Source organism: Gigantopelta aegis, chromosome 4, assembly GCF_016097555.1.
Source record: "Gigantopelta aegis isolate Gae_Host chromosome 4, Gae_host_genome, whole genome shotgun sequence".
Lineage (NCBI taxonomy): Eukaryota > Metazoa > Mollusca > Gastropoda > Neomphalida > Peltospiridae > Gigantopelta > Gigantopelta aegis.
This window is the reverse complement of record NC_054702.1, coordinates 15,529,669-15,544,171: the sequence shown is the minus strand read 5'-3', so window position 1 is coordinate 15,544,171 and position 14,503 is coordinate 15,529,669. Positions and strand designations below refer to the sequence as shown.

At 34.8% G+C, this 14,503-nt stretch overlaps 1 protein-coding gene across 1 annotated transcript in view; it reads right to left on the bottom strand.

The window, feature by feature from the left end:
* Window positions 1-14,503, bottom strand: part of LOC121369712 (receptor-type tyrosine-protein phosphatase eta-like) — a 59,378-nt gene that overhangs the window by 17,321 nt on the left and 27,554 nt on the right. The window contains exons 17-25 of the mRNA XM_041494764.1: window positions 14,361-14,489; window positions 13,617-13,759; window positions 12,264-12,386; window positions 9,888-9,951; window positions 8,452-8,631; window positions 7,989-8,090; window positions 6,757-6,871; window positions 5,737-5,807; window positions 3,733-3,835 (exon numbers count right to left, since the gene is read on the bottom strand). Coding sequence (XP_041350698.1) covers window positions 3,733-3,835; window positions 5,737-5,807; window positions 6,757-6,871; window positions 7,989-8,090; window positions 8,452-8,631; window positions 9,888-9,951; window positions 12,264-12,386; window positions 13,617-13,759; window positions 14,361-14,489 — 1,030 coding nt within the window. The remainder of the gene's footprint in view (window positions 1-3,732; window positions 3,836-5,736; window positions 5,808-6,756; window positions 6,872-7,988; window positions 8,091-8,451; window positions 8,632-9,887; window positions 9,952-12,263; window positions 12,387-13,616; window positions 13,760-14,360; window positions 14,490-14,503) is intronic.

The window sequence follows — 14,503 nt, the reverse complement described above, 5'->3', positions numbered from 1 at the left end:
TTATTCATGCTAAACTACATAACAACAAACCACAAAGCAATGCAATACATGTGGTATTGATATAGTACCGGGGGTGTACTCACCAGCAAACATTACACAGTTCCTGATATATAATTATCTATGTACATATGTATATACACACCATACTTAAAACATTCTGAACCCTATACTATTGTGTTGTATTTAATATCTGAAGGCAGCATTATATAAATACGGTGCAGTACATGCTCTCTAAACCATTTACATGGATATTTTGAATATTTTTATATTAAACACAAGTCTTACAAACATAAAAAGTGAATTTATATACCATTCTAGGCAAGTCTGCATTACATATACAATTCACCGATCTCAGTTCATCTTACAATGGCCTTTTTTTTCTTTCTTTTTTTCTTTTTGTAATATTTTAGAATTGCAGTTCTATTTATATTATGCTTAACTTATGTTTTGGTGTATATAATTGACATCTACATAGAATATTTTCATCAGGCAAATATCTAGCACTATAAAAATATGACTTTGATTCCTAATTCTCAATCATATTTATCTCTACGTCCTTTCTTTTAATAATAACTACAAAACAATATAATATGAGTTATGAATAATTATATACTTCTCAAACAAGTTAAGCAATGCCAGACATGTATTAATTTATATGTCTACACATACTTAGGATTGCCTCAAGCTTTTATTATTAAAACAAATTGACCTGGCATTTTTTTAAACATATCGAGGCTTCATTATTCAATTGTGGTTCAGTATATGGAGTTTATATACTATGTTCACAAATTTATGAAGATGTCCCTCTGTTCTTAGTACCAGCCAATTGTAAGTACCTTTCCTCAGCATGTGTGTTTTAAATTTTAAATTCATCTATCTCCCAGAAGCTTGTCATATTTGAAAAAAAAAACATTTCTATTTAAATTGTCATATTTAAAAAAAACAAAAAAACATTTCTATTTAAATTTAAATTTAAATGTATATAACTGACATCAAATATAGTCATCAGGCATATCTAGCACTTGACTTTCTTTCCTATTTCAGTCTTACCATCTGACTCAAATATAATGTCTATCATGTTCACAATATCTGTAATTTCTTATCTTTCCTCTGAGCCTTTACTCTCATTCCTCCCTCGATATGTCAACAGCTCTTGTAGCATCAGATCACAAACCATCCACTCCAGCTTCAGTATTTATTTGGACATTTCTTAGCCATATCCATGTGGTTGAGGAATACCCTCGACTTTGTGATATGACTAATACCAAATGAGACCATGGCAATTTGCTCTCTTGCAATTTGCTCTGTTGGTACAGTGAATTTTCAGGGAATCTATCCTGGATGGAAGGTTTGCAACAAATCCACAGTAGCATAATAATAACATTCGTGGTTTGGCACTAAATTTCTCATGTGAAAGGGGTTCTTCCAAGCCACACTTGATCTAAGGAATCCCTACAAAGGCCTCAAGAGACTGTAAGACATTACTTGTAAATGAAAAAAAAAAGAAAACCCTGCTCTCAGCTTCTTGGAAGGAGGGTTCTATTTGTGAGACAAAGTACATGTTTCAAATGCACACCATGTCTGATGGTGTTGTAAAGTACACAAGAAGATGCAGAGACAAAGATTATACTTCATTGTTTGTACATTGCTGCCAGTTCACCATCCTAGATACGGACATTTTTATACACTCAACTTGGCAACAAGAGGCATCTTATAGATGTGCACAGCATCATTAAGTATGAAGGGAAGACACCAACAAGCAATTCCAGCTGTGTTTGTCATTACTGGCTATGATACCAACAGTGCTTTTATGCAGAATGGAAAACTGATGGTTTTGAATATTCTCAAGCAACACCAAGACTTCCTTGAAATGTTGTTAGCTCATGGAAGGTCAGTCAAAATCGATGTTCATATATTTAAGAAGTAGATCATTTCATATACCTTCTCTATGGGAGTGCAGGTGCGAATAACACAAAACATTATGACTTGAGAAATATCTGAAAATGTCTGTTGCCAAATCAAGGATGATAATATTGAACTACAGTAGAGTATAAATCAGCCTTCTCCACATGTATGTATTCACTGAGAATGCTCTGAGAATGCACATAAAGAGAACAAATTGCCAAGTTGTCAATGGTATCAGTAATACCAGGCAGTCCAGACTATTCCCCAACCAAATAGTCATATGGATGAGAAATTTCAGAAGGAACACTAGAGATGAAATAGTGGTATTATACCAAATACAAAGGAATATGAAAGGAAGTCAAAACTTTTCTAGACAATATTCGATGTAAAAACTAATTATATACACATGAGCATAAGTAAAGCACAATGTAAATATAAAGGCAAATCTAAAAATATTATAAACACAGACTAGTATAATATGAACTTCTGTGAGATAAATGAAGTGTACGTGTAATTATTGTACGTGTAATTTGTAACACTGGTGTTTAGTAAAGAGGGACATCTTCATTAATAGTGATGCACATATATGTATTCTCAACAAAATTCACTGGGTATTTGACATATTTATGAAAACTATTGAAATGAACATTAGCCTAGTATTTGTTACACATTTGTTCAGGATGATATTTGTCATTGTGTTCCCTCTAAATTGTTATTTAAATCATTAAGTTGAACAACATGGTCCTTAATTTATTTTGTTGAGTATAGTATAGGCAGATATACTGAACCATATTTGAATAATGCTGCCTCAATATATTAAAGACACTGCAACTTCTAATAATAAAATACCCTCTGCCTGTTACCGGCTCCGACCGGGCGGCTGGCACTCCTTTGCGTCAGTTAGCACAGGCGGTCCCTCCTCCCACCTCCCCCACCTTTCCTGTCCTGGACAGGGGAGCCGGCCGAGGCCGGCACCCGTGCCCATGACAGGCGTGTGCTACAACAGCTTGCTCTGAATGTACACGTTAAAACCTTGTCCAAGTCCAATAATAAAAGGTTCAATCAGCCCAAAGTATGTGTAAATATAGAAAATAATGCATTTCCTGTATTGCTTAACTTTTGCCGATGAGTATATCATTATTCTTACCACATATTGCACTTTTATTTAATATTAGCATCTACTATAGGATGAATATCATTCATTTTGGCCTTATATCTGTTACAAATGTATATGGATGACAACGTTATCACTATATTTAATTTTTCCACACAGCATTTTTGGGACCCAAAATGTGCAACGGTACCCCTATTCAACTTGCAATATGTTTTTTAATCCACCAATATTTTTGCTGCAGACAAGTAGATATTAAATTCACATATAATAGGGTATCTAAAAATACTTGTCTCCAAAAATCCCCAGGAGGGGTGAGTGAGGGTTTCGGTACCTGGCCCATGGACTATTATTTTATAGATGTTCGTGTCAACATTTCATAACAGCTATATTTATTCCAATGAGCTTTGTCCTGACCTAAATTTGATTTAGTAAACTATTCTGGGAGTGCAGGAAGGATGTATTGTCCAGTAAAGGATAACCTCAGGAGAAATGGCACTAGACAGAGATTCATGGAATCGCACTAGACAGAGATTCATGGAATCAACCACTATTTTGCCAAATACCTATTCGACTCTACATTGTGCAGAGATACATTTTTGATTATGGATTTTAAAAAATGCATGCATATTACACACTGTTTTATATTAGGTACCCTTCTTCACCTGGGAAAGATGCTCCTACATTTTCTGTACACGATGTATAAAATATAGTACCTGTATCGCCTCTTATAGTACCAAACTCCTGCAACGACCAATGCAGCAACCACAATTCCACTAATTGCACCAACAACAGGGCCGACTACACTAGGTTTTATTACTGAAATTAAAAAAACATATCAATTATATTATTACCACCAAATAAAATAATGCATACATATATATATATATATATATATATATATATATATATATATATATATATATATATATATACAGTCGACCTTACAGTCGACCTTCGATAACTCAAACTTCGATCTTTCGTAAACGTCGATCTCTCGAAGTGAAACGGCGGTCCCGGCCGAACTGCTATACAAACTAGTAATAACAGACTTCGAACACTCAAACTTCGAACATTCGAAAAACTCTATCTCTCAAAGTAATTTTGTGGTCCCACCATAAAAAAATAAGGGATATTGCACTTCCAAAACTCGAAGTTTGTGGAGTGACTGAGCCTTTTAACTGTACCGGTAATACTTTAAAGAAAAATGAATTGTCACCCAAGCCAAGCGTGAGTGCCCCGACTGGTCTCGGCTATCGATGATACACGCGGTAATTACAGAATAATAGATCGCCGACTATGCGGAACGAAATGATCCTACATGCCTGCATTGGGTTGTCGGTGTTTGTACACGGCAGCGGGCCTCATTACACAAAGTACGGATAGTCTTGTAATCTTCAAAAAACTGTTGTAATAACAATTAACACTGTTTGTTTTTTCTCTTAAACGAGTGCAAAAAAGTACATAACCTAGTGCTATTTGGCATACAGCGTTTTGATTTGTTATGTTATGTCTCGCTATGTTAGTGAGGGTTTTTAAAATGATTTTTGTGATTTACAATAATTTTGCTATTTATATTGTGTATTTTTTATTTGGTAAACAAACGTACTTAGTGCTAATCGACATTCAGTTTTTAATTTATTACAACGTTACGTTCCGCCTTGTTTTGAAATTTGAAAAATATATCAACTTTAATTTATCGCTTACTTCCGGTTATATGTAAGTACGTGCTTTCAGTTTTCTTTTCTCTTTTTTTTACTTTACTGTCAATTAATACAATAAAAGTACATAGAGATGTACGTCAAATTGATCGGATTTATCTCGTTTCTGTTAATATTTACTTAGTTTTATCATATACACAGAAGAAATGTGCTAACATCCGATATCAACGAAATGATAATACTGCAATGCAGTTTCATTTTGAGGTCTGCTGTACGAATTTCGAACACTCGAACTCCCTGAAACTCGAACTATTTCGTCGTCCCCTTCAACTTCGAGTTAACGAAGTTTGACTATATATATATATATATATATATATATATATATATATATATATATATATATATATATATATATATATATATATATATATATATAAGATAGATATATAGATCAACATATTTAAAACATCATATTTGGACAAACATATTACATAACTCAGTGGCGGATCCAGAAAATCCATTTAGGGTGGCGGCGGCAAAGACATGAGGCGGAATACCAATTGAACTTTGGGGTAGGTTTGGAGGATATCGTAAAAAAAAAATTAATTAATATATAATAAAATTAGAAAGAAATGTTTTATTTAACGACGCACTCAACACATTTTATTTACGGTTATATGGCGTCAGACATATGGTTATCACACAGATTTTGAGAGGAAACCCGCTGTCGCCACTACATGGGCTACTCTTTCCGATTAGCAGCAAGGGGTCTTTTATTTGCGCTTCCCACAGACAGGATAGCACAAACCATGCCTTTGTTGAACCAGTTTTGGATCACTGGTCGGTGCAAGTGGTTTACACCTACCCACTGAGCCTTGCGGAGCACTCACTCAGGGTTTGGAGTCGGTATCTGGATTAAAAATCCCATGCCTCGACTGGGATCCGAACCCATTACCTACCAGCCTGTAGACCGATGGCCTAACCACGAAACCACCGAGGCCGGTATAATAAAATTATAACTGCCGCAAAATTTAGGGGCGGCCCTAATAAAACACATACCTTTTGTTACATATCCATCTTGAAACTCTGACTGTGTGCAACCGGCTCTTGTACAGACCATAAATTTTAAACTGAAGTAAATAAAAAAAATATATATATATACATATGTAAGATACTCTCTTTTAATTGTTTATTGTGTGTTACAAATACTTAACGTTGATTTAAACGATAACCGTGAGGTCATCAAGTGAGTCCATTGCGTTATTTCTCGTTCCAGCTAGTGCACCAAGACTGGTTATCAAAGGCTGTCGTATGTGCTGTCCTGTCGGTGTGTTGGTGCGCATAATAGATCCCGTGCTTCTAATGGAAAAATGTAGCAGGTTTCCTCTTTAAGACTTTATGTCAGATTTACCAAATGTTTGACATCCAATAGTCGATGATTAATAAACCAATATGCTCTAGTGGTGTCGTTAAACAAAAACTGTTTTGATGGCATCAACGTTGTCGCAAAGGTAATACATATATCTCGCCCTCTGACGTCGTCGAGGCGAGATAAAAATATATCAAAAACGTTTAAAATATGATTCACCTTCGTAAAGGATTTAGGATCAGAGGCAAGGTATATTGTTAAGGACCATAGTGTTATGGCTATAACTATACTAGTAAATATATGATAAGTAGGATGAACATGTATAACCATACAAATGTATGAAAAAATTGAACTAAACAGAAAATAAGCACAGTATTATTAGGTTCGAATTGAATCACAATCGTATTATCGATGTATTATCGTTGTTATCAATACAAATACATATACATATGTTTATCAGAAATATACTGAATTTCAATGAAACCGCATCTCCCAATGATCAGTTGTTATATATATGAATATTTGTTGTGCTGATAAGCTTGTAGCTTAAAAAATACAAGAATTAAATTGAATCAAGTGATAACAATCACTTGAGCTTTAATTCTAGTAAACGTTAGTTTATCCTTTTACTGGCCAAACATAGTCCTAAGTATGGTGTCACCAATATGTTACATTACTTGAATTTCAAGACGTTCGTACAGTGCACTAACCTGTACTGTGACCCTGTGTCCAAAGGGCCATTACAGTATTCGGTTGGCTTCATCGAACAATCTTTACCACGTCCTACCTCGAAATTGACATTATTAATAGCATCTTCTGGTGTATCTAAAATTAAACACATGAGATGTGACTGAAATCAAATTAAAGTAAATGACGTATATGTGCTGTCCTCTCTGTGGGAATGTGCCTATAAAACATTTGTTCCTGTTGTTTGGTATATATACATATACATATACATATACATATACATATACATATACATATACATATACAATATACATATACATATACATATATACATGTAATATATTTTAAATGTGAATAAAACGTCATATTAAACAAATGTTTGGACTATGTGTAAGACATCTGTGAAAGCAAGGCTAAGCAATGCTTGTTTTAGTGATTGGCATAAACCTGAAAGATATTTGCGTTTTCTCTCTACCAAAATATTGTCCTCGTGCAATTGCCGGTAATGGTCACTACGTTTTAGTACGTCTGATACTGTCTGTCTTCCAATCTTGAATTTCAAAGCCAAATATTTGTTTACACAGAGGATTTGATCAAAATCCATTGATTAATTTTACTTTATGTTGTAAGGAGAGTTCGATACGTTGCTGCGGTTTTTTTTTTTTTTTTTGGTTGATCTGCCATTGCAAATTCAGCAAGACAATGCAAAATGGAACCGTCATTCGTATTTATCAAGTACTAGTTTTGACAAAAAACAGATCGGTATGATACAATGCAGGTATTAGCACATACAAATACTAATCCGATTACAACCTGAAAGAGGCGCGATTATTTCATAATACTTTGGTGTCCTAATTACTGAGGAACTGCCGTCTTTGTTTAAAAGGTGACCACTGGCAGCTGCTAGGGGTAAGATCTTGTGCCTGTGTTGACAGAGCTAATTACTACATAAACCGTTCTTGTGTTCTTGAATTTGCATCCGAAGTCTGGAATAGACAGCATCCGGTTTAGACAGATGCCAGTTTGGAAAGAGTCACTGTAGAACATGTCAGTAAATTGTGATACTTTGATCAAACGTTTTGTGTGAAGAAATACGATTTTTATACCTGCGTTTTGTCATTCACAATAAACAAACAAACATTTAATTGCATTTAGTATTCTTGCATATTTTCTATTTACAATATTTCAGTTTACTCCAAAGTTATAAAGATGGTTAATGTTAAATGATCAACGTGTTAAAATGATAAAATGTTACCTATTAACCACGTATCTGGAGTTGGTCGGTATATTCCTTTAAAGTTGTTTTTATTCCAGGAATACCAGCTTGAAACCTCTTTAGGTTTATGTATCTCTGAGACTGAAAGTAGTTTATTAACTTGTAACAAAACACATTCATAATTGACTCAAGATAGCATAGTGTAATTTCATACTTAGTAATTGTAACTGTACATAATGCATTTAGAATTTGTTTTTTAGATGAACTAGTTTCTAAAAAACCAAAGAAATTATGGTTATAACATTAACTAAAATAAAAGTACATATATCAAAGTAATACATTTAATTAACGGCGCTGTTAATATAGAGGAATGTTTACTATATAATATTTTATGGATATAGTTTACAATAATATTAGAGAAATATTCTACACAGCACTAAAGCAATAGCTTTTCATACTGAAAAAAATATTTAAGACAATTGAAACTTAAATATTTTAATACCTTGCTGGCATGACGCACCAGTCTTGCAAACTATCATTGCCACAAAGGTGATCATTCCATTTGTTTTGTCGAGAAGGCACTTGCCACAAAAGTGCACGTTAAATCTGGTTTCTTTTTGTTGTGGCTGCTCTGACTCCTTAGGTATCAAAATTATTGCATACTTATCCAGCTTTGGTGGTTCTAAAAAACATATTTATTATTAAAGTAAGTATCCTTGGAGTCCAAATGTATATGTTGTGCGTTATTCACGTTATTAATTCTAGTTTGCTAACAAATGGTGCCTTAATGTCAGTTCTCTATAACTGACAACAGAAAGAGGTTTCAAAGAAAACACCCCATGACCTAAATTTGCTTTAAACAAATATTAATGTGTGTGTGTGTGTGTGTGTGTGTGTGTGTGTGTGTGTGTGTGTGTGGTATATAATACACCACTTAAGAAATATGGATAAAACATTAATATTTCACGTTTTAGATTTGAGGCATTTACATTTTATTTATATTGTTATCAATATCTCCAAAATCAAAAACGTCAACATCTGTCAATTAAATACCTGAATTTGTTGGTGGTGGCTTATATATATATACAGAAAGAGGGGTTATTACCAGTGTTTTTCTGAATCGTCAATATCATATATTAGGAATACAAATTGTATTATGCGAGTCTCTGGCGAGCATAATACATTATTTTTATTTTTAATATATGATACTGACGATATCGAACCATACGTCAAGCTTAATACGTGTTTTTGTAACATTAATTCCAGTCCGCCATTACTAGATATTCAAATGACGTAAGAATACGTGACACAGTGTCTTTTTGAATGGAAATGATATCAAACTTGAATGGCGTCAATTTGGATATCCTTACTTTAGAATAAACTAGTGTTTAACGTTTTTTGTTTTCTGAACGTTTTAAGGGTAAGGTTGCTATTGAAATCTTTTGAATGATGACTATGAACGCATACGTCAATTATGGAGTGTCATCGTAGAACATTTGCTTAAATGTCAATAAACGTAGTGTGTGACTTCGATTAATATTACCTTTTATTTGCAAAGTTATTATATTCTGAAAGTGTGTGATCTGAAACATATCACATATTTTGATTACACTATATATGCTAGCTATATATATATATATATATATATATATATATATATAGAGAGAGAGAGAGAGAGAGAGAGAGAGAGAGAGAGAGAGAGAGAGAGAGAGAGAGAGAGAGAGAGAGAGAGAGAGAGAGCGACAGACAGACAGACAGACAGACAGTGACACACTGTGAAACCTGCGACTAATATATGAATGTAAAACAATATGAATCTAATAAAACCATGTTAATAATGCATTACAATATTTGTTTTCGTTTAGTTGCGAGGAGTTTTTAATATCAAACAACACGGAGAAATAAAACATATATAGAAAATGTTTTAATATTTCATACTTCCAGGCTGCGTGTAAAAAGAATAACCAGAACTTCGCCCTTTGTCAACTGTAAAAGCTGTAACCTGCAAACAACAAATTATTTCATACGTATGTTCTATTCATTTCATGGCATTGAATATTTGACAGAAACGTCCAGTTAGTTGCTAATTATTGATAGTCTAAAACCTTTAAGAATCTAGAACTGTAGAATTAATTGTACATTCTCAAATTTGAAAGTGATATATATATATATATATATACTCTTCAAAAAAAGAAACGCAAAAGGGTACAAATGGGTTATAACTCCGATTTTATGTTTCCTATCGGTTCATGCTTTGTGAATATAAGGTCATTGCATGTCCCAAACACATTCCCACGGTTACATTCGATAAAACGCAGCTACTGTACAATAAAGTTCCAAAATGTGAATAATCGCAAAAACGCAGCCACGTGCAAACCATGTCACCACTGCACGTGCGTTGTCTGCACGTGCAACATGAACACCGACAGTATAAAAGTGCAGGGTGTTCGCTTGCCTGGCCTCTGTATCTGGCCGACAGTTGACAATCCAGGACATGCCACGTCTCAGTGAACCGCAGAGAAACAATGCCATCGGCCGACTAGACGCAGGCGAATCCAGAACAGCCGTTGCCAGGGCATTCCATGTATCCCCAAGCACCATCTCCAGACTGTGGGACCATTACCAGCAACATGGATCAACACGTGACCTCCCTAGATCCGGTCGACCACGGGTCACTACCCCCGGGCAGGACCGCTACATCCGGGTACGCCACCTTCGGGAACGATTGACTACTGCCACCTCCACAGCCGCAGCAATACCAGGTTTGCGCAGGATATCCGACCAGACCGTACGGAACCGCCTACGTGAGGTAGGAATTCGTGCCAGACGTCCAGTTCGAGGTGTCATCTTAACACCACAACACCGTCGACTCCGACTGCAGTGGTGCCAGAGTCATCGACAATGGCCTCAACTGCGATGGAGACAGGTGTGGTTCAGTGACGAGTCCCGATTTCTGCTCCGACGTCATGATGGAAGATGTCGCGTGTATAGGCGTCGTGGTGAAAGTTATGTGGCAAACTGCGTGCAGGAAGTGGACAGATTCGGCGGGGGTAGTGTCATGGTGTGGGCAGCCATCTCACACACTGGCAGAACTGACTTGGTCCACGTGCAGGGCAACCTGAATGCACAGGGCTACATTGACCAGATCCTCCGGCCACACATCGTTCCAGTTATGGCCAACGCCAACGCAGTGTTCCAACATGACAACGCCAGGCCTCACACAGCACGTCTCACAACGGCTTTCCTACAGAACAACAACATTAATGTCCTTCCTTGGCCATCGATATCACCGGATTTGAACCCAATTGAGCATCTATGGGACGAGTTGGACCGACGCCTCCGACAGCGACAACCACAGCCCCATACCCTGCCCGAGCTGGCAGCAGCCTTGCAGGCCGAGTGGGCCACCATCCCCCGGGACGTCATCCGTACTCTGGTTGCTTCAATGGGTAGGCGGTGCCAGGCAGTTGTCAACACACGCGGAGGCCACACCCGGTATTGACTCCAGATGACCTTGACCTTGGTGGTGTGTCCTATCACTTACTCACAATGGACTAGAGTGAATTGTGAACAATCCTGCAACATTTGGTAATTATCGGACTCACCATTCAATAATTAAATCAATTCTCCAAATGTTACGACATTGTGGTTTTGCGTTTCTTCTTTTGAAGAGTATATATATATATATATATATATATATATATATATATATATATATATATATATTATTATTATTTTTTTTTTTTTTTATTTTTTTTTTTTTTTATTATTATTTATTTATATATGCATACATGTATACATACATAAAAATATCAAGTACATAATAAAAGTATTCAACATGCATCCATAAAAATAACAGCCAATTCTTTATCAATGTGGAGATGCATTTCAAATTCAAACTGTGACGTCACCGTTACTGGATTTTGCAATCAGATAAATGTGTTTTTGTGAGCATGTAATACAAGGTATAATCTTTATATTTCGCTAAAAAGAAAAAAACCTTTTGGTAGCTACGTAACTTTCCTAATTTAAACAGAACAGAAAAAACCCGGAGCTTAAACACATTCGTCAGCCGTGAAGGTTGATTGGCAAAAATTAAAAATATATATTATTATGGCTTTTCAAAAAGAAAAGTAAAAAGCAATAGAACATAGTTAAAACTAAAACGTAAATCAAACAGTTTTTATCATACTGTCGGATTGAAGACAATAATATTGTATTAATATAGTGTGTGTACTCCTTGTGCTTGGAATTGATGTATTATCTTCTTACTTTGATAGTTTAACAGAGTGACAGTTTTGTGGCTATACTTACGGAAAATGTGTAGTTAACTTCAGGTGTAACAGGCAATAGCAAGGTGTGTAAACTTGTACATGGATCAGATGGTTGCATCAGGTTATAATCTATTTCATTTCCTGATTGCAAGATATTTTTATTCTGCAAAAACAAATTATATTTGGATAGAATTAACTGGTTACAACAGCTGTTTATTCCGTGTGCTGTTGTGAGTGTTGATCGGATATTTAGTTATTAAAAAATAGCTCTTCTTATAAGCAAAAATTATGGATTAGTGAAAAACTAGGAAATAATCAACTATATAATTATTTCTAAGGCTGCTTATTCTTAAACACGAAAAGTGTATGTTATATCATAGGCAGATGCATTTTAAAACCTTTGGAATATTTTTGTATATCTGTACATGTGCAGTGTATTTCACACATATTGAAAGGACAAAATATACACAAATATAAAACCAGAAATTTTGAGAGCATTTGAGAGTTGTATTATTTGTGGTGTTGCAAATATTTTCCATTAAAAGAAATGCATTCTGCCATGTCTCTATTGTTAAATGTGTTTTTAAAGTGCAAATGGTCACCATGCATGCAAGCATGCATTCTAAATTATCGCCAGCCGATTGCCTAAATGAAATTTCACGAAAACGATTTTTAATAGCCTCGTTTGATAAAAGGGGATCTATTTTTTAATTATGCATTTAAAACATATGGAAATACTAGTTGCATCGGCAGAAGAGGGTGTTTCCATGTAGTCTAGAAATTAAACGAATAAAAGGACAAAAAAACGTGATACTAGTATATACACATTCATTGGTCACTGGTTTTGTAAACAAGATATGGGTAAGGTCCAAAATATATATTGTTAATATTTCTACTTAATATTGTATCTATTTGTATAAAAATTGGTCTCAGTAACGAAGTTACTTCCTCCCATTACCTCCCATAAAAATACAATATCTTTGACATTTCAGGTACGTAGTTTGTGTATGCATATTTTTCTTCTTGTAGTTGATAAGAAGAAATTAACCTATATGCCATTCCAGTTGATCGATTCAAGGAAATTGGTTACCGGATGATTTTGCTGGTGATCGAAATTAGGGGATACCTGCCTTAGTTCAAAACCTGATACGCACACGCACAAAAACACACGCACACACACACACACACACACACACACACACACACATACACAAACAAACAAAGACGTATACACATAAAGAAAAAAAAAAAAAAAAAAGTAAACATTTTATTTTTGCCAGTATTTTTAAATATTCAATATGCAAATACAATTTGTTTTGTATATCACATTTTGTTGCTCCTTTAGATAGTAATGTCTGTTGTACATTAATAAAAAAAATAGGTCTTACAGTACCTGCTGATCTGGTGTGTACCGCAAGGAGTATTTCGTTATGCGGCCATTGCGCTCTTTTTCTGCTGGACACGCCCATGTAACATTTACTTCTGTATAATTGCCAGGTATCGCCCGGACAAGAAGAGTCTGTACTAAACCCGGTGCTGTGGAAAGTTATATAGTCTATATATAACAACAGGCAAGTCTCTAACAAACTCAAAGCGAGCTATACATAGTTTGATGAATTCTTTTTATGCAAGCTATATGGTTTCTGTATTAGTTTATGATATGTAGTATCTGTGGAAATATGTTTTACTAAATATGGTGTCAAGTTTCACAGATGAACCAAAATGTCATTACTTATCAATTTGTATATTTTGTGTTGGGGTTTTATGGTAGAGTTTATGGGACGGTTTGTGGATTTTTTGGTCATAATCCATAAGCCTAAAACAAATACTTAGTAACACATTTCTTTAATTTGTTACAATAACATAAGTGTGGAAAATATCCAACATACTGAAAATATCTATATTAAAAAAAACTGGAATTTGTCAATTCAAAACCAGTTGTTCATCAGACAATAATATATATAGATCTATATGTATTAAAATGTGTTGTTGGGCATCAGATCAGATTATATTCAGTGTATTGCCAAATGTTTCGTTGAAACGAAATACATTGGTTTTGGACTGACTAATATAAATTCTATAATATAAACTCACAAAAGTACTAAACTTTTCTGCTTAAAAGGTTTTTGTGGTTTACCTGATTCCTTTGTTCTAGTGATATCACTTAAGGAATTTGACGATCCTGTTGATGTATTGGCCATTACACTGAAATTGTAATGCCAGTAGCTAAGTAGATCCTGTATTATATATGTTGAGTTGAGATATCCTGAAATAGAAACG